Below are 21246 nucleotides of genomic sequence, written 5' to 3' on the forward strand. Positions count from 1 at the left end.
TTCCTCTTTGGATTTCCGGCTAGGCTTATTCAGTTTGCTGGGCAACTGTGAGGTTCCAGTCTGCTATCTTGCACCTTAGGGTGCAGTTTGTTTGTGAGTATATTTCTTGCATACTGATACCCACCTTGTGTGTTTGGTATTAGGCCATTGGGCGCCTCTGTGTTCTTTTCTTTTAGACCAAATAAGTGTGGTGTATAGAAGTCATTCATACATCCAAAGGAGTGTTGTGCCTGGAAATCATTCATACATCCAAAGGAGTGTGGTGCCTGGAAATCATTCAAACGTCCAAAGAAATATGGCGCAGAGAGTCATTCATACTTCCAAATGAGTGTGGTGCCTGTAAATCATTCATATGTCTAAAGGAGTGTGGTGCCTGTAAATTATTCATATGTCCAAAGAAGTGTGGTGCCTGGAAGTCATTCATATATCCAAAGGAGTGTGGTGCCAGGAAGTCATTCATACATCCAAAAGGAGTGTGGTGCCTGAAAAATCATTCCTATGTCCAAAGAAGTGTGGTGCCTGGAAGTCATTAATTCGTCCAAAGGAATGTGGTGCTTGGAAGTCATTCATACGTCCAAAGAAATGTGTGCCTGGGAGTCATTCGTACGTCCAAAGGAGTGTGGTGCCTGAGAGTCATTCATATGTCCAAAGGAGTGTGGTGCCCGGAAATCATGCATACGTCCAAAGGAGTGTGGTGCCTGAGAGTCATTCATATGTTCATTATTACAATGCATAACTAAGGTGTAAGAAAACCCAGCTTTGGGCAGCACAGAGACATGTGTGTATAGTAATGTAAAGATAATCTCTCACAGCACAAATTGATATCAACCTTAGTTCATATACACATGTAAGGGAACAACATGCTTCTTTAAAGAAAAGGAGTTTGGTACCTCATAATTCATGCATCCAAAGGAGTGTGGTGCCCCGGAGACATTCATACGTCCAAATGAGTGTGGTGCCTGGAAATCATTCATACATCCAAAGGAGTGTGGTGAATGGAAATCATTCATATGTACAAAGGAGTGTGGTGTCTGAAAATCATTAATTCATCCAAAAGGAGTGTGATGCCTGGGAGTCATTCATAAGTCCAAAATGAGTGTGGTGCCTGGAAGTCATTCATAAGTCCAAAGGAGTGTGGTGCCTGGAAATCATTCATACGTCCATAGGAGTGTGGTGCCTGGAAATCATTCATACGTCCATAGGAGTGTGGTGCCTGGGAGTCATTCATACGCCCAAAGGAGTGTGGTGCCAGGGAGTCATTCATATGTTCATTATTACGATGCATAACTAAGGTGTAAGAAAATACAGCTTTGGGCAGCACAGAGATCCGTGTGTATAGTACAAGTTGGTATCCAATATGTTAGTAATGTAAAGATAATCTCTCACAGCACAAATTGATATCAACCTTAGTTCATATACACACGTAAGGGAGCAACATGCTTCTTTAAAGAAAAGGAGTTTGGTAACTCATAATTCATGCATACAAAAGGAGTGTGGTGCCCGGGCGACAATCATACATCCAAAGGAGTGTGGTGCATGGAAATCATTCATACGTCCAAAGGAGTGTGATGCATGGAAAGCATTCATATGTCCAAAGGAGTGTGGTGCCTGGAAATCATTAATTCATCCAAAAAGAGTGTGATGCCTGGGAGTCATTCATAAGTCCAAAGGAGTGTGGTGCCTGGAAATCCTTCATACATCCAAAAGGAGTGTGATGCCTGGGAGTCATTCATACATCCAAAAGGAGTGTGATGCCTGGGAGTCATTCATACATCCAAAAGGAGTGTGATGCCTGGGAGTCATTCATATGTCCAAATGAGTGTGGTGCCTGGAAGTCATTCGTAAGTCCAAAATGAGTGTGGTGCCTGGGAGTCATTCATACGTCCAAAAGAGTGTGGTGCCTGGAAATCACATACCTCCAAATAAGTGTGGTGCCTGGGAGTCATTCATATATCCAAAGAAGTGTGGGGCCTGGAAATCATTCATACATCCAAAGGAGTGTTGTGCCTAGAAATAATTCATGTCTAAAGGAGTGTGGTGCCTGGAAATCATTCATACGTCCAAAGAAATATGATGCCCGGGAGTCATACACACATCCAAAGGAGTGTGTTGCCTGGAAATCATTCATATATCCAAAGGAGTGTGGTGCCAGGAAGTCATTCATATATCCAAAGGAGTGTGGTGCCTGGAAGTCATTCATACATCCAAAAGGAGTGTGGTGCCTGCAAAATCATTCTTATGTCCAAAGAAGTGTTGTGCCTGGAAATTATTCATATATCAGAGGGAGTGTGGTGCCTAGGAATCTTTCATATGTCTAAAGGAGTGTGGTGCCTGGAAGTCATTAATGCGGCCAAAGAAATATGGTGCCCGGGAGTTATTCATACGTCCAAAGGAGTGTGGTGCCTGGAAATCATTCATATATCCGAGGGAGTGTGGTGCCTAGGAATCTTTCATATGTCTAAAAGGAGTGTGGTGCCTGGAAGTCATTCATGCGGCCAAAGAAATATGGTGCCCGGGAGTTATTCATACGTCCAAAGGAGTGTGGTGCCCGGAAATCATTCATATGTCCAAAAGGAGTGTGGTGCCTGGAAATCATTCATACGTCCAAAGGAGTGTGGTGCCTAAAAACCATTACTATGTCCAAAGGAGTGTGGTGCCTGAAAGTCATTCATATGACCATGGAAGTCATTCATATGACCAAAGAAATGTGTGCCTGGGAGTCATTCATATGTCCAAAGGAGTGTGGTGCCTGGAAATCATTCATACGTCCAAAGGAGTGTGGTGCCTGGGAGTCATTCATACGTCCAAAGGAGTGTGGTGCCTGGGAGTCATTCATATGTTCATTATTACGATGCATAACTAAGGTGTAAGAAAACACAGCTTTGGGCAGCACAGAGATCCGTGTGTATAGTACAAGTTGGTATCCAATATGTAAGTAATGTAAAGATAATCTCTCACAGCACAAATTGATATCAACCTTAGTTCATATACACACGTAAGGGAACAACATGCTTCTTTAAAGAAAAGGAGTTTGGGAACTCATAATTCATGCATCCAAAGGAGTGTTGTGCCCCGGAGACATTCATACGTCCAAAGGAGTGTGGTGCATGGAAATCATTCAAATGTCCAAAGGAGTGTGGTGCCTAAGAAAACCCAGCTTTGGGCAGCACAGAGACCCGTGTGTATAGTACAAGTACAGAAGTCTAGGAATCAAGCAAATCAAGGCTAAAATAGAGTACAGGGTAGAGAGGGGTCTCTAGCTACGCAAGGTTCCTGTGTTCTTTTGCTATGACAGTGCAACCCACCACGTCTCCATGTTTGATCAAAGGGATAGTCTACTTGAAAAATGTTTTTGTTTAAAAAGATAGATATAATCCACTTATTACCCATTCCCCAGTTTTGCATTACCAACATTGTTATATTAATATACTATTTACCTTTAAGATTACCTTGTATCTAAGCCTCTGCAGACTGCTCCGTTATCTCAGTGCTTTTTACAAACTTGCTTTTTAGCCAATTAGTGCTGATTCCTGCATAACTCCACGGGAGTGAGCACAATGTTATATATACACATGAACTAGCAGTGTGTTGCTGTGAAAAGCTAATAACATGCACTGAGATAAGAGGCGGCCTGCAGAGGCTTAGAAACAGGCAGAAATTTAGAGGTTATAAAGTATATTAATTTAGTCCACCTAAACTATTGCAACAGAGCGCTTTGTGTTCCAAGGAACGAAGAAAATCATCAGTTATCGGTGAAGTAAGGTCATATGTTTGCAAAGTCATGAAAGATGGAGACAGAGAGTAGCCGCAGCAAGGACGCTAATCTAGCTTGTCTAACAGGCAAGTCTGCTCAAGCTTACACCACAGAGAGAGATGTCTCGTTGAGGAGGCATAGTGGGTAAGTGGTGTGTCAGTTAACTTTTTCGGAAGGAGGATTTAGAGCCCTAAGGGAGTCTGATACTTGAGAACTACATCAAGTGCAGTAAGTACATTATAATATCCCAAAACGGCAGACCGCATTGAGTAAGTCCAGTGGAGTCCATTGGAGGCCAAATTAGCTCCGGTATTACAACTCAGAACTTTGTATCACTAAGGAGTTTTTACGACTGCACCTGACATAAAACTTTGTCTATTTTACCTAGTATAACTAGGAGTGCGTTTATATATGAACGTTTCTATTGCTTTTTTTATGTGGTTTCTATGTGTTTTGTATGTATGTTTGATGTTTTTGATGTATTATATCCACCGGTGGATTTTTATTCATTTCTTGATATCTATCCAGAATTAAACTTTTTGATACTATTTAGCGTTTAATATATTCTTACTTTTTTATACTATTCAGTATTCAACATATTCCTATTTTTATTGTTTATGGTGTGGGAGTGTCTAGCTGTTTTTTTTTTCCTTTTTTTTTTTTGTTTTTTTTTTCCAAACCAGCTTTATTTCAATAAAGTCAGTGTACAAGGAGTGGAGACGCAGCTCCTTTGAGTATACAGAGGCTGATTTTTTTCCAAACAATAAAACAACTCTTGCTCACATCACTTATCAAATTTAAAAGTCACTAATCAGTCCATTATATGTGATTGTGAGTAAGCCTATAGATATGTAGGTTAAACAATCAATATATTGAAGAACAACCAATAATAATAAAGAGCGTACATACATTCAATGGATACCAGCTGTCAGAGAACATTCAATAGTTAGTTGGAGCGCTGAGACAATATTATTCCATGCCAGTCATATAGTTATATCTATTGGAATATCTCCCCTATTTTCTTTTATCATGGTTATATAGTGTTCCCATGTTGAGGTTATTTCTGCAAAAATGTGCATTGTGTCGTGTTTTAGGTAGTGTATCTCCTCCAGTCTTATCAACTCCGATGTTTGTAATATCCACATGTATTTGTGGGGGATGTCTTTACTTTTCCAGTTTTTGGCTATTAGAAGTTTAACACTGTTCGTCATTATGGTAAATAATCTTAGAAATGGTTTGTATTTTAGAGGGGGAGGTTTATTCAAAAGCCAGATTAGGGGGTCTAGTGGGAATCGAGATTCTAAAATTACTTCAATTTCTTCAATGATCTGTCTCCAGAATGTCTGTAGTGTCGAGCAGCACCACCACATATGTGCCATATCGCTCCCTACGTGTCCACATCTCCAGCATTTGTTGTTTGACTTGTGGAAAAGTTTGTGAAGTCTACGGGGTGTGTAGTACCACCTATGTAGTAGTTTGAGATTTAATTCAACTATACTTAAAGAGCTTGAAGTCTTCAAAGTATGTAGGAATATTTGTGAGCATGTCTGAGGGAGGATGATTGAGTGTCTAGCTGTTTTAATTTAATTGATTGTACTTGCAATATTAATGTAACAATGTTGGTTGTGCAAAGCTGGGGAATTGGTAGTAAAAGCGTTATCTATCCTTTTAAACAATAAAAAAAATTAAGTAGACTGTCTTTTTAAAGGGTTTTGTTAGTGACCTTGGTAGTCTCCAAAGCTGTCTCACCCTTTGTTAAAGTTTTTATCGTCCTCTACCCACTGCACATAGACGTGCTCCTGAGTTTCCTCTGCATCTGCCTTCCCACAAGTGATAGTGAAATCCTTCATTTCCCTCAGCGCTTGCCTTAGGGCGTCCATGCTTTCTGCAGTAATCTGAACCATGACACCGTCTGTAAAAAATAGCACACCAAGGCAAGATTACATTTATGGCTTAAAGCTTTGTGTAAATGTATAAAAAAAATGCAGAATATTAAGGAAGATTCTGGGCTAGATTTTCTATCCCTGCAAGCGGACAGGTTCACAAGTAGTGAACCCGTCTTCTTGTAATTGCCACGCACAGCAAAATGTAATCCTCTTGTGCAATGCTGCCCCCTGCTGTGGGGCAATCTATTGCGCTAGAGCAGGGAATGTCAATCACCCAGTACAAGTAAATGTCAGGGGTGATTGATCTTGCCACCTCTGGGGTGGCAGAGTGGGAAAAGAAGCAGTTTCTGCTTCTTAAATATGTGGCAGCTGGCAAACTAATGCAAACCTGCTCCACATAGCTGAAAACGCTGAGAGTGCAGCTTAATAAATGTAGCCCTTTGTTAGGCTTGTGCTAGCAACTAGAATGTGAAGGAAAGGATTTACAGGTAAGTAAAGATCTTGCTTCCTCCCATATGATGTTAACTTATCTGTGAAAACCCTTATATATATTTTAAATGGGTAACTACGAGTTACTAAACATGAATTGAAGTTCACAAAACTCTCTTTCCAAATGCTGCAGATACGGAAGCTAAACCATTTAACTGGTATAGACCCTCATTCCGATTCTTCTTTATTGCTGTAAAAAAAAATAATGCTTACCTGATAAAGTCTTTCCTATCCTTGCATGGAGAGTCCACAAATCCATTCTAATTACTAGTAGTAATTCAACTCCTGGCCACTAGGAGGAGGCAAAGAACACCCCAGCAAAGCACTCCCACTTCCCACAATCCCCCAGTCATTCAGCTGAAGGAATATGGAAAGAGAAGAGGACACAAGGGTATAGAGGTGCCTGACAAAAGCTGTCTCGATATTACTTAAGGACGGGTTGTACACTCTCCATGCCAGGAAAGAAAATAATTTATCAGGTAAGCATACATTTTGTTTTCTTTCCAATGGCATGGAGAGTCCACGAATCCATTCTAATTACTAGTGGGAATCAATACCCAAGCTAGAGGACACAGAATGGAAGGGAGGGATAACAAGACAGGCAACTGCTTGAAGAACTTTCCTCCAAAAAGAAGCCTCAGCCGAGGCAAAAACAAAGAATTTGTAAAATTGGAAAAAGAATGCAACTAAGACCAAGTGGCCGCCTTACAGATTTTTTTAAAGGCCCAGGAAGAACAGACAGCCTGTCTCATAGACCAACCGAATGACACTACTTAACCAAAAGAGAGAGTAGAAGAAGACTTCTGGCCCTTACGTTTACCAGAAAAACACCACAAAAAGGGCAGAAAATCAAAAATCCCTAGTAGCCTGCAGGTGGAACTTCAAAGCATGCACTATGACCAGGTTAAGTAACGGACGATACTTATGAGAAGAAGGATTAGGACATAAAGGAGGTACGATAATTTCCAGATTAATAGAGCGGTCCGAAACTACCTTAGGAAAAAATCCTAAATTGATACAAAGGACCGCCTTATCCGCATGGACAATAGGATGGGGGGGCACACTGTAGATCTAAAAATCTGAAAACTCTGAAACTCTACAAGAGGCTCACTGGCTAAGATTCCGGGGGCTACAAAGACAAGAGGAGCAGCCATATACAGAGTTTGCCCACCGCTTAGCTCAGTCCTTGAACTCCAAAGGTTACTGGGTGCCACATCACCACCCTAGATGGAGCTGTTCAACTCCTCCTCCTGGAGCAGTTTTACAACCGCACCCCAACAGAGATAAGGGACTAGGTAAAGGACAAAGGACCCAGAACAGCTGACCAAGCCGCCGCCCTGGCCGATCAGTATGTGGATGCCCGGTGCTAGGCGGCCACAGACCTCCGGCTAGCAACCCGCTCCGCGCTCCAGCCCCAGCGTGACCACCAACAGTTTTTAGGCAGCCCCAGACCCGACCGCCCCCTGTGTACCCGGCTGGAGGCAGCAATTCCCGGGGGTGTTATGGGTGTGGACAACCCGGCCATGTGGTACGGAACTGCCCAAGAAGACAAAGAAACCCCCCAGCCCAGCCGCCAAGGAACCCTGCACCAACTCTGTGGGGGACTCCTCAAGCCCGCACCTACCAGGCTGCTGCCCATTGTGCGCATACAGCGAGCTCCGACCCATATGCTGAGTGGACAGGAGAAGAAGTGTGTGTCTTGCACCACGTCAGCTCAGTGGGCCAAGACAACCGACACCAACATTGGCAAGATATCTGGGTCAACGGGCAGGCGGCTCAAGGAATGAGAGATACGGGGGCCACCATCTCTCTTATTCAGCCTCACCTTATTCCCCCCTCTGGCTGCACTGGACGGACCCTCGCTGTAGGGGTCCTGTTGGGAAACAACCTCGGCCTCCTTGTCTCTGCCTTTTTGGAGAATACCTCTCCGGACACCTGCCCTGTGACTACCGCCAGTAGGCCAGATGCCAAGCCACTTCACCAACTCCGGGGACCCAGCTAAGACCTACTGTCCCGACTCCTACCTTACCCCGACTAACCGTCCCCACTAAACCCGAACTTGCCGACACCCCCTCCTGGGCAACCCCTTCCGACTTCGCCAAAGAGACCTTGAGCGACCCGACCCTAGCCCCTTACCGAGACCAAGTAGGTGCCGACGCCCAGGGCCCCGGAGATGAACGGTTCCAGTGGGAGGGCAAGCTCCTGTAGCGGATCTCCAAGAGGAGAAAAGGACCGGTGCCCAAACGCCAGCTGGTCGTAACGAAGAAGTTTCGGTCCAACCTGCTGAAAATAGGGCATGACATTCCCTTAGCTGGCCACTTAGGAAAACAAAGGACCCACCACCGCTTGACTCAAACCTTCTTCTAGCCAGGCATTACAGCCGATATTAAAAAATACTGTAAAGTGAGGTTTGCCAGAAGGTAGGAAAGACGGGAGATCATACGAAAGCCCCCCTCCATCCCCTGCCCATTATTGATGAACCCTTTAGCCGAGAAGCAGTAGACATTGTGGAGCCATTAGCTCGGCCCAGCCCCTCAGGGAAGGAATACATCCTTAAGGTGGTAGACTATGCCACCCGATACCCAGAGGCAATCCCCTTGGCCAATATCCAGGCAGAGACCATAGCAGATGCAATGCTCCAGATATTCACCAGGGTAGGCTTCCCTCGGGAAGTGGTTTCCGATCAGGGAACACAGTTCACTGCGGAAATCGGTCAACAACTCAGGAAGTTGTGCGGGATTAAACCCCTGCACAGCGCCCCTTACCATCCCCAGACAAATGGGCTGTGTGAGAGGTTTAACGGGACCCTAAAGCAACTGCTTCGGACGTTCTCGGCCACTCACAGGGACTGGGAAAAATTCCTGCCGCATCTCCTCTTTGCATATCGAGAGGTGCCTCAGGAATCCACAGGTGTTTTCCCCCTTTGAACTACTGTATGGTTGAAAGGTTAGGGGCCCGCTAGATTTGGTACGAGCCCACTGGGAGGGAGCCACAGGGGGAGAAGAGCACTCTGTCGTGGGGTACGTACTCCAGCTCAGGGACCGGCTCCAGGACCTGGCAGCCCAGGTCCGTGAGAACCTTCAGGCCTCTCAGCACAAACAGAAGCGATGGTACGATCGCAATGCCCGTACCCGAACCCTGATAGTGGGACAGAAGGTCCTCGCCCCGAAGCCTGTCAAAACAGACAAGCTACAGGCCTCTTGGCAAGGACCCTACCGGGTTGTGGAATAACTGAACAACACCACATACCTGGTAGTGAAGTGTTCAGATGAAAGGATCCGTTGGACCTTTCATGTGAACATGTTGAAGGCATACATAGAAAGACTCAGAGATGTGGCCGCTATTTGTGCGCCGGCAGTGGAGGACTCTGAAAGTCTTCCAATGCCAGAGCTGCCCGGACCTGACGCCCCCCAGGGGGTGAATGACATATCCCTAGACGACAGGTTAGAGCCCAGACAGAAAAGGCAGGTCCGGCGACTCCTAGAACTGAGAAATGACATGTTCTCTACTGTCCCTGGGTTTACCATCACAGCCATCCACCGGGTGGAGACCCCAGGACAGACCCCCCCCCCTGCAACAGGCTGCCTACAGGGTCCCAGAGGCCGTCAGGGAAAGTATGCACCGGGAGCTCCGGGGAATGTTGGACCTCGGTGTCATTGAACCGTCCAAAAGTCCCTGGGCCTCCCCGGTAGTGTTAGTACCCAAGAAGGACGGAACTACCCAGTTCTGCGTTGACTACCGTAGACTCAACGACAGAACCACCACTGACGCCTATCCCATGCCCCGAGTAGATGACCTGTTAGATCGAATCGCCCGGGGCCACTTCCTGACCACCCTCGACCTATGCAAGGGTTATTGGCAAATTCCCCTCGACCCTGAGTCCATCCCCAAGACTGCCTTCATCACTCCCTTCGGCTTATACCAGTTTAAGGTCATGCCGTTTGGAATGAAGAACGCCCCAGCCACTTTCCAAAGAATGGTAGACCGCCTGTTAAATGGCCTCCAGGACTATGCCTGTGCATACCTGGATGACATCGCTATCTATAGAGAGACCTGGGAGGACCATTTGGTCCACCTAGGTGTCGTCTTAGATCGTCTTTGAGCCGCCCGACTAACCTTGAAGCCAGATAAGTGTACCATTGGGCGCTGTGAGGTTCAATACTTGGGCCACCGAGTCGCCTGCGGTAAGCAGCGACCCGAACCGGCCAAAGTCGAGGCAGTGGCTAACTGGCCCACCCCAGGACCAAAACCCAAGTCCTTACCTTTCTGGGTACTGCAGGCTACTACCGGAGGTTTGTCCCCAATTACAGCACCCTCGCCAAAACCCTGACTGACCTGACCCGTAAACGACTTCCCCGACAGGTCCTGTGGTCCCCCAAGTGTGAAAAAGCCTTCCAGAGTCTTAAATCTGCCTTAATCTCTGCTCCAGTACTGGCCGCTCCTAACCCAGCCAAACGCTTTTCTGTCCACACAGATGACTCCATGTTTGGGATGGGGGCCATACTAAGTCAGACAGATGAGGAAGGAAAGGACCACCCCGTTGCCTACCTCAGTCGAAAACTGTTACCCCGGGAAGTAGGCTACACGGCTGTCGAGAAAGAGTGTCTGGCGCTGGTATGGGCTTTGAAGAAGTTGCAGCCCTACCTATATGGAAGACCCTTCACCGTCCCTTCACTGTCCTCACAAATTCAGCCTGAGACTGAAAACGTTATTAGTTAAATTTGTCTTAAACAGATAACCCCTGAACAGTAAAGAGGCTCTTTCTTGTTTCCTTATAAGGAGATTAGGAAATTAAACCCATACCTTCAGTTAAGGTAAAACCGGTCATAGATAGGAGCGTGAGGACATTACACACAGGCTACATACATTAAAAACCTGGGCCTCTACACTATCTGACCCGTCATAAGGCTATAGAAGCAGCATCACTTCTCATTGATCTTTCACTGGATTAGCCCAGGAATCTGCTCTGCTCCAAAATATCCCACATTTTGAGGATATATCTTCATTAAAAAACAAATCACTTCTGAGGGTAGCAGTTCCCACTAGGTCCCAGATTGTCCTAGTCCTTTATCTTACAACTTCATGTCCTAAGAAATATATATGAAAAGACTTACCCTCCAAGGTCTTCTGCTGTGGAGCAGTCAAAGCAGCTTCAGGTCTGTTAGCCTCATCCGATCGCTGACAGGGACCTGAAGGTAAAACCAAATCAGAGTAACCAACCCTGGTTTTCTATATAGGGGTTATCATAATTGTAGGAGTTAAAGTAAGGACTAACTCACCGACCTCCAACAGCTAATAGCCACAATTACTCTTACTAAAGAGGATTACATGGACACAGCATTGCCCCAATCCTTGCTTACAGGGAAAAGTACCCATTAAAGGATTAAATACTTGATTTTCTTCAGACACCATCTTCGCACATCCTCCTAGATGAATAAGGCAAATAATGACTGGGGGATTGTGGGAAGTGGGAGGATACATAAAGCTTTGCTGGGGTGTTCTTTGTCTCCTCCTGGTGGCCAAGAGTTGAATTTCCACTAGTAATTAGAATGGATTTGTGGACTCTCCATGCCATTGGGGAAAAAATGCAAGCTTCTGGGATTTTTTGGCTGCGTTCTCTAATTCCAATCCATTAGATGAGGACAAATTAGATAAACACATTGAAAATACAGGAAACAAGTATATTTCAAGTGGGCAGGTTGTATCAGTTTTCAAAGACCATTAAAACAGCCAGAGCAACAGGGATCAAAGTGATTCAGCATTGATAATGGACTTAGCCTGAATGTTGCTTTTCCCATAATCAATAGCATAAATGTATCATATAAGCAACTCACAATTTTCGTTACGTTAATGATGAATCTGGTTTACAAGCACAAGATGCTGCCACTGATCTAGTGGAGTGAGCATCAACTCAAAATGGGGTGTCCAACTGTTGTGCTAAAAACAGGGGACCAGAACCCCTCCAAGGCCTCTAAAGCCTTTCTTACATGTAACACTAAATGGAAACCAGAGTGAATTTCCATTGGTAGCGCAGGGCATCGGTCAGATGATCCCTGATTGTGGTGGAAAATATTTGACTTCTGGAAATTATTTGGATGGACCCTTAAAGGGACAGTCAACATAAAAATTGTTATTGTTTCAAAAGAGATAACACCTTTACTTCCCATTCCCCAGTTTTGCACAACCAACATTGTTATATTAATATACTTTATAATATTTAAGCCTCTACATTTCTGCCTGTTTCTAAGCCACTACAGACAGCCTCTTATCACATGCTTTTATTAGCTTTTCACAACAGAAGACTGCTAGTGCATGTGGGTCATATAGATAACATTGTGCTCATGTCCGTGGGTTGTGGATAACATTGCTCTAATTGGCTAAAATGCAGGTCAATAGATAATAAATAAGTAGCCATGTGATCAGGTGGCTGTCAAAATAATCTTAGATAAAAGGTAATTACAGAGGTTAAAAGTAAAATAATATAACATTGCTTGGTTATGCAAAACTGGGGAATGGGTAATATAGGGATTATCTATAATTTTAAACAATAACAATTTTGGAATTAACTGTCCCTTTAAGTCTATGTAAGGTATCCCCATTTGTTGTCATTTTCCTGAGCACTGCACCATGGGCACCACCTGAGCACTTTATGCCACTGTGATAAATTGTTCCGATTTGTAAAAACTAAATGCAGCAACAACTCAAAGTACTGAATGATCCCTTCTCTGTTCCGACCCATGGGAAGTAAAGGCCGGATCACATATTACAGGGCAGCATTGCATACAGGTCTTACTCTCTTATGCTCATTTATATAAATACATAACCAGTTACTTTATCTATATTATATGGGAATGTAAATATATACATTATATATGTATTTATATAAATGTACTGGGGCCAAGGACACCCATTATCATTCACATTGCTATTAGTCTGCCTTTTCTTTTTTTACTTGTTAAAAAATGCTACATTCTACATTTATAGGTTTCCTGGAGGAAATGCTTCTATTACTAATACATGATTTAATGAGGAGGTTGCAAAGTTTGAAACACAATTAAAGGGACATAAAACATTTTTTCTTTCAGGATTCAGATAGAAAATACAACTTTAAACAACTTTCCAATTTACTTCTATAGACCTATCTCACTATTAAATGTTGATTATAAAATACTTACTTCCATTATTGCTAATATACTTAAAGAAGGATTAAATCAGATCATACATGAGGACCAAAAGGGTTTTCATGGCGGGTAGATCCTCAATTAAAAATATCCGTAAGGTGACAATCCTTTTAGAAGATCTCTAGAATAGATTCCATAAACATAACTCTCCCATAAATCAAGACTTCACACTTTAACAGTAGACGCTGAGAAAGCCTTTGACTCATTAATCTGGGATCACTTATACACCTCCCTCAATAAATATTGGATTCTCAGGGAATTTTATTACATTTGTTAAATCAATATACAATTTTCCCACAACATCTATCCTAGTAAATGGTAGTCTAACCTCTATGTTCCCCTTATATAAAGGGACAAGACAATGATGCCCTCTTTCTCCCCTCCTATTTAACTTGGTGATATAACCTTTAGCCATCTTTTTTAGAGAAGAATTAAAAGGAATAATATAGGAATATAGTCCTATCTTTGTATGTGGACGATCTTCTCTGTCTTAAAAATACCAGAAAAAAGATCCCTATTGCACTAAATATTTTTGATCTTTTCAGCTCATTTTCAGGCAATAAACTTAACTTAAATAAATCTGAAGACCTTTGGATCAATTAGAATAAACATAGTTTTAAATCTCATCCTTTCAAGGAGGTAGAGATTATTAAATACTTTGGGATTAACCTGCATAAAGACCCAAAAAGGTGGTACCAACTAAATTATGTTCCTTTTTTTTTTTTATAAACGCCTCCAGGAAACTGCAAAAATGGTCCACATTTCCTATATTATTAACAACTAAAATAATGATAATAAAAACTATCCTGTTTCCCCAAGTAGTTTATATCATGCTGATATATTTTAAATAAATTTAGATATTTTAAATAAAGATATAAAGCACTTCAACAAGGACTGCACTAAATGTATCTGGAAAGGGAAAAGACACGGTCTATCTATAAGTAAGTTATCCCAAACACCAGAATATGGTGGATTCGCCTTCCTAGATAAAGTGATATAACACTACAATATTAGCACGCTTGGCAGTTGATTGGATCACTATAGAAGGAATTATTTTACAAATCTGCAAATTGAAGAGAAACTAGTCTCTCCATTTACACTAAAAGCCATTATCCATTGTCCTATACCCCAACTCCCAATAAAAGTACGAAACCTATATGCATTCCGTAATATTATTATTGCATGGCAAAAATCTTTGCTAGGCTCTTGACTTCCAATTCTCCTCCCTTTTACCTATCGGAGGTAATCCTCTTTTTTTTACCTGGGAAAGATTCTGGGATATTTAGGTCTTGGGAACAAAAAGGTCTGACATATGTAGTCCAATGCCTAGAGAAACTCATACAATAAGAACCTTTGAATCCCTAGCACAGGAATATAATACCCCCAAAAATCATTTTTATGCCTACCTACAATTTAGGCATTATCTCTCTGAATATGTAAATACAATACAAGAAGTAAGTCAATTCGGGAAACTAGGAGATTATATTAACCTACATAGACTTGGAATACATTCTATCTCATTACTGTATAAAATACTACTTGACAAACAAGGTCAACTAGCTTTAGATAGATTGTTAATAAAATGGAGGTTTCACTTCCAAGACATAACAAAGAATATTAAAGCAAGTATTAAATGGGTTAAAGAGGCCCCCATTTCCTGTTCCTGGAAAGTGCAGCATATTAAGTTAATTAACAATGTTTATATTACGACTAAAAAAATCAGCTGAATGGGCAGATAGCGGAACAAGTAATTGCCCCAAATGTAATGGCGCTCTAGCGGATTTACTACATTGGCTGTGGTTCTGCTAAAAAATAAAACAATTCTGGCTTAAGGTAATGTATTGGCTTAATACAACACTCGATGTTAGAATTTTTTTAGAATTATTCCATATTTTTTTTCCTGTTCTCTTGGCCCGGTATAAAAAAACCTAACTTGATTAACACTGCTATAATGATCGGCCGTATTTTAATTTTACGGAATTGTAAAAAAAGGTTTGCACCATCAATAGCTATTTTCAAACAAGCAATTTATTTTTGAACAATTTAATACTGCTACACCCTCTGTTAAACAGATTCAAGCTTTTTTTGCTAAATGGTTGGAAATCATCCTGTTATGTCCCGTGAATATCCAATTTAATCTTACGAGACCATTCCATAAGACCGATAACTTTGCAGCATTAATCATAAGAAATGTTTTTCCCTCATCCTGGTACTAAGTTTAAGATCTATCTGACGGATAGGAGGCAAGTCCCCCCCCCCCCCCCCTTTTTTTTTTTTTTTTTTTTTTTTTAGGAAAACAGTTAATTGAGGAAGTTTAAGACACAAGGAAAATATGTTCTTTTGCTTTTTTGTGACGGTATCTTATTCAGATAAATCATTGAATGCATTTTTGATTATGGAAATGGTATGTCTTCCTAGAAAATTCGTTCTGTATTGTTATGATACTCCAAAGATTATACCTTGAAATTAATTTTTCTCTGAAATGTGATATACCAATGTAAAGTATATCCTGTATTGTTATGAGATTATTATGGTATATTTTGTTGTAATGCAATTATTTTCTGCACAATAAAAAGGATTAAAAAAAAAAAAAAAAAAAAAAAGCTACCACTAGTGTAGAATATGTACATATTTTTCAACAAAGGATACCAAGAGAACAAATTATATTTGACAATAGAAGTGATTTTAAAGGTGTCTTAAAATGACATGCTCTGTCTGAATCATACAAGTTTAATTTTGACCTTTCTATCCCTTTAAAGAATTTCAATTAGGTTTTTACGTAATCACACTCTTATAACCTAAGCTTTAGGGACAATTCCCTCTGTCCCCCGTGCTCACCTATACCTCTAGTGCCATATGCCAGTGTTCTCTATAGTGTTCTAGGACTTACAACGTATCTTACCTTCCACAATGCTGGACTTTGCCAGGAAACCTGAAGAGGCCTTCAGTGCACCACTGAACACAAAGAAGCTGGCGCCAGTCACTACAACAACAAGACGGTCACACAGATGTTATTTCATTCAATACCGGTGGATAGAAAGGAACATGTATAGCTCTGGCAGCAGAAGGTAAATGACCATAATATTTTACAGCTGCAAACATAACAGTCAAAATTTTTTGAGGGGACATTAAATACTAAATAAATGCTAGATAGAATGATGTGCTCAATGCAGAAGATTAGCCTGAGAATAATATGCAGCTTTAGTTTTTTAAATGATATTTGTTAATATGCTAAAAGAATATGAACCATAAAGCAATGTTGTGACTGAGGTTTTCCTCTCAGCAGTTAGGGACAGTTTTGGGTCACTAGAGTGTGCAAGCAATGGCTGTGTGTAATACAGCAGCGTTACACATTTATACTACTAGCAGGAATGGAAAAGTGTACAAATTTCAGAATTAAAGTGGAGGTAAATCAGAGAGTTTAACAAACACTAGGATTTACAATCACTAAAAATAAAGTAGAGTTTAAGTGATCAGTTATTAAAAAAACAAATTATGCTTACCTGATAATTTCATTTCCATCTATGGGAGGAGAGTCCACTGCTTCATTCATTACTCGTGGGAAATTAAAACCTGCCCACCAGGAGGAGGCAAAAACACCCCAACCAAAGGCTTAAAGGGACACTAAACCCAAAATGTTTCTTTCATGATTCAGATAGAGCATGCAATTTTAAGCAAATTTCTAATGTACTCCTATTATCAATTTTCCTTCAATCTCTTGCTATCTTTATTTGAAAAATAAGGCATCTAAGCTTTTTTATTCATTCAGAAATCTGGACAGCACTTTTTTATTGGTGGATGAATTTATCCACCAATGAGCAAGAACAACCCAGGTTGTTCACCAAAAATACATTCTTGCATTTCAAATAAAGATACCAAGAGAATGAAGAAAATTTGATAATAGGAGTAAATAAAGTGGCTTAAAATTACATACTCTATCTGAATCCCGAAAGAAAAAATTTGGGTTCAGTGCCCCTTTAAATACCTCCCCCACTCCCCTCACCCCACAGTCATTCTGCCAAGGGAAAAAGGAACATAAAAATATTAAATTTAGGTCCGCCCACCGCAGCAAACGGGCGGGAGCAGTGGACTCTCCTCCCACAGATGGAATTAAAATTATTAGGTAAGCATAGTTTATGTTTTCCATCTTAATGGGAGAAGAGTCCACTGCTTCATTCAATACTTCTGGGAACAAATACCCAAGCTCAAGAGGACACTGAATGAACAAAAAACGGCAGGGTAAAAGGAGGCGGATCCTATACTGAGAGCACCACAGCCTGCAGAACCTTTCTCCCAAACACAGTTTCTGCCGAAGCAACGACATCAAATTTGTAAAACTTTGTAAATGTATGTAAGGAGCACCAAGCAGTTGCCTTACAAATCTGCTCCACAGAGGCCTCATTCTTAAAGTCCCGAGAAGAGGCCACAGCTCTAGTTGAGTGAGCCGTAATCCTCTGAGGAGGCTTATGTCCCGCTGTCTCATAGACCAAATGGATAACGCTCCTCAACTAAAAAGAGGCCTTCTGCCCTCTACGCTTCCCTGAATACACCACAAACAAGGACGAAGTCTGTCTGAAATCTTTCGTGCCAATCTGATACACAACACCTTGAACTTGATCTGTGGCTCTGAAGGTTTTTATATCTGCATTTTGAATAAAAGCTACGTTTTACTCTCACCATCATCCGGATTGATCGCCTCTTCTTCCAGTTATATGAAATCTTTTGTGGCCTGAAGATAAAACTTCAAGGCTCGAACCACATCCAAGTTATGCAGTAACCTTTCCTTAGATGAAGAAGAGTTAGGACACAAGGAAGGAACTACTATCTCCTGATTGATGTTACGATCTGACACCACCTTGGGAAGAAATCCCAACCCACAGTGCGAAGCACAGCCTTATCAGCATGAAAAACCAGGTAAGGGGGCTCAGATTGCAAGGCCGCTAACTCAGAGACCCTGCAAACCGAATAGCCAGAAGAAATAGAACCTTCCAGGAAAGAATCTTAATGTCAAGCGCATGCATAGGCTCAAACGGAGCACTCTGCAAGACATTAAGAACCAAGTTTAATATCCAAGGAGGAGCAGAATTTCTAAAGACAGGTCTGATCCTAGACAGAGCCTGAACAAAGGATTGAATATCAGGAAGCTCCTCTAGCTTCTTGTGTAATAGCACCGACAACGCCGAAATCTGTCCCCTTAAGAAACTGGCGGCAAGACCCTTATCCAGTCATTGTGGAGAAAGGCCAGAATCCTGGATACCCTAACCTTGTGCCAGGGATATCCACGTTCCTCGCACCAGGATAAGTAGGTCATTCACACCTTATGATAGATGCGATGAGTGACCGGCTTCCTGGCCTGGATGAGAGTATCAATTACTCTCTCAGAAAAACCTCTCTTAGCCAAGACTAGGCATTCAATCTCCATGCAGTCAGCTTAATAGAATCGAGATTTTGGTGTAGAAAGGGACCCTGAACCAGCAGATCTCTGAGCCAGGGTAACCTCCATGGAGGAGACAATGACATTCCCACTAGATCTGCAAACCATGTCCTCCGTGGCCACAATGGAGCAATGGTCGAAGCTTGCTCCTGTTTGATGCGGGCCACCACTCGAGGAAGAAGTGGCAACGGCGGAAATATGTAAATTAGGTTAAACTCCCAAGGCACCGCTAAGTCATCTATCAGCTCTGCCTGTGGGTCCCTGGACTGCAACCCGTATCTGGAAGGTGAGTCTGGACGCCATGAGTCTCCACCTCGACTATAGCTGACAGTGCGTCACACCAATAGGTAGCTGCTCCAGTCACCGCAGCAATCACCACTGCCGGTTGGAAAACAAACCCTGTGAGTTGGAACATCTTTCTCCACATGGATTCTAACTTCTTATCCATGGGCTCTTTGAACAACGAACTATCCTTGAGGGGAATAGTCGTACGCTTAGGGAGCATGGAGATAGCTCCATCCACCTTAGGAATGGCCCCCCATAGCTCAAGCTGAGAGTCTGGAACAGGGAACAACTTTTTAAAAGAGGTAGAGGGAGAAAAGGACGAGCCCAGTTTCTCCCACTCATTCTTAATAATCGTAGCCATCTTCACGGGAACTGGGAAGGTCTGAGGCACCACCCTGTCCTCGTAAACCCTAATCTAGCTAAGGGATCGAAGGTTATTCCGGAAGCTTTGGTTCCGGAACCTCTAACGTAGCAAGCACTTATTTCAGTAAAAAGCTCAAATGCTCCATCTTAAACTTGAAATCTGGCTCCTCCATAGCCGGAGGTCTAGAAGATGACGATTCCGTCCCAGAGAGAGTGCCCTCCGACGAGTCGGAGGCATCCTCCTCATTGGATAATCTCTCAGAGACATCCAACGAGTAGATGACCCCTGGAACAGAAAGCTATGTCTTTCCCTTCGCTTGCGCTTCGCAGGGCGAGGTAGGGCATTGAAGGCCGCATAAACCGCCTCTTGCAACTGGGCAGCGAAATCTGGCGGCCACGAGGCCCCTCCCGTGGGAGGATTAGTAGGGCCTTGGGGAGCTACATGTAAAATCTGAGATGAATGTTAGGAACGCACCTTGCGGGACGGAGAACCCTCAGAGGTGGACGGCTCAGTAGTACTAAATATCTTATTCTTTTTAGATATTGCAATCTTATCAAAGCAGTTGAGCAGGCAGATCAACCTGTACCTCCTCACAATAAACACAGGTTTTAGATTTGATTAAAGAGGGAGTATCCTCTAACATATCAGAGTCCTCCATAGCTTGCTCCTTTAATACGGACTGAGATAGATTAAATGGCACCGTTATACACCAATGGCCGGGGCACTCACCACCTCCTATGGCCCGGACCACAGAGAAACCGTTACTTCTCCCGCAAATGCCGCTCAGGAAAGAGGCGGTTGCAGAGGTCACACCCGGTCACATGGAGTGCCATGCAGGACCGCCCCTGCACTATAGAGAAAACACGCCAAAAACAGTCTGCGCCGATCTTTACCTGACTGTTCACACATTTCTAGAGCCTCATCTTACACATGACGTAGCATTAACACAAAGATATTATGCATAAATCCCCCCCTGTTCAATAATCCCCTTTCCATACATATTAACCCTTGATTCTATACAGATAAAAGGAGACAAACTGTGACCCTGTCTTCTTGTGTTATCATATGTGTATAAATAAAACGATCTTACCAGAATCTATGCCGTGGAACAGGAACACAACTCTTCAAGTGTGACAGGTTAGTAGCATCGCTCCTGACATGGACTTGAGTGAATAAAGGCAGGCTGCGAAATTAGTCAACGCTGATTGCCAAGGAGCTGTTAACATGAGTCGGGATGGTTTCGCAGAGAGGACACTCCCTGCATCTCCAGACTCTAACTTTTATCCATGCTCTCACTGAGAGGCTGACAGGATTATGTAAAACTTCTGTCCCATTTCGAAGAGTACTGCCCTCCATAAGAGACTACTCTGAATCTTCCGACACTTCTCTGCCAACCTCATGTGACGAAAGGCAAAGAATAACTGGGGGATGAGGGGAGTGAGGGAGGTATTTAAGCCTTTGGCTGGGGTGTCTTTGCCTCCTCCTGGTGGCCAGGTTCTTATTTCCCACAAGTAATAAATGAAGCAGTGGACTCTCCTCCCATTAAGATGGAAAAGGATGCTAAACTCGCCCTTTCTGTGCCAGTGCATATCGCTAAACTCAGCGGCTCCAGCTGCCCGCGGCACATCGCTGTTCTACCAATGAGGTGATGCTTGCACCTTTAAACCAATAGCCGTGCGTGCATACAGAACACTGTCAGCTGACACGCACGTCTATTGGTTTAGAGGTGCAAACGTCATCTTATTGAAGGAGAGTGATGTGCCGAGGGCGGCCGGAGCCACTGAGTTTAGCGATGTGCAATAGCACAGAAAGGGTGAGTTTAGCACCCTTTTTTAAATAACTGATCACTTAAA

The 21246-nt window shown here is 42.8% G+C and overlaps 1 protein-coding gene across 3 annotated transcripts in view; it reads right to left on the minus strand.

Annotated features, from left to right (window-relative positions):
* Window positions 1–21246, minus strand: part of ZFYVE9 (zinc finger FYVE-type containing 9) — a 227687-nt gene that overhangs the window by 48146 nt on the left and 158295 nt on the right. For all 3 annotated transcript variants that reach the window (XM_053693478.1, XM_053693477.1, XM_053693479.1), the window contains exons 14-15: window positions 16213–16293; window positions 5504–5666 (exon numbers count right to left, since the gene is read on the minus strand). In XM_053693478.1, coding sequence (XP_053549453.1) covers window positions 5504–5666; window positions 16213–16293 — 244 coding nt within the window. The remainder of the gene's footprint in view (window positions 1–5503; window positions 5667–16212; window positions 16294–21246) is intronic.

The sequence above is a fragment of the Bombina bombina genome, chromosome 10 (assembly GCF_027579735.1).
Source record: "Bombina bombina isolate aBomBom1 chromosome 10, aBomBom1.pri, whole genome shotgun sequence".
NCBI lineage: Eukaryota > Metazoa > Chordata > Amphibia > Anura > Bombinatoridae > Bombina > Bombina bombina.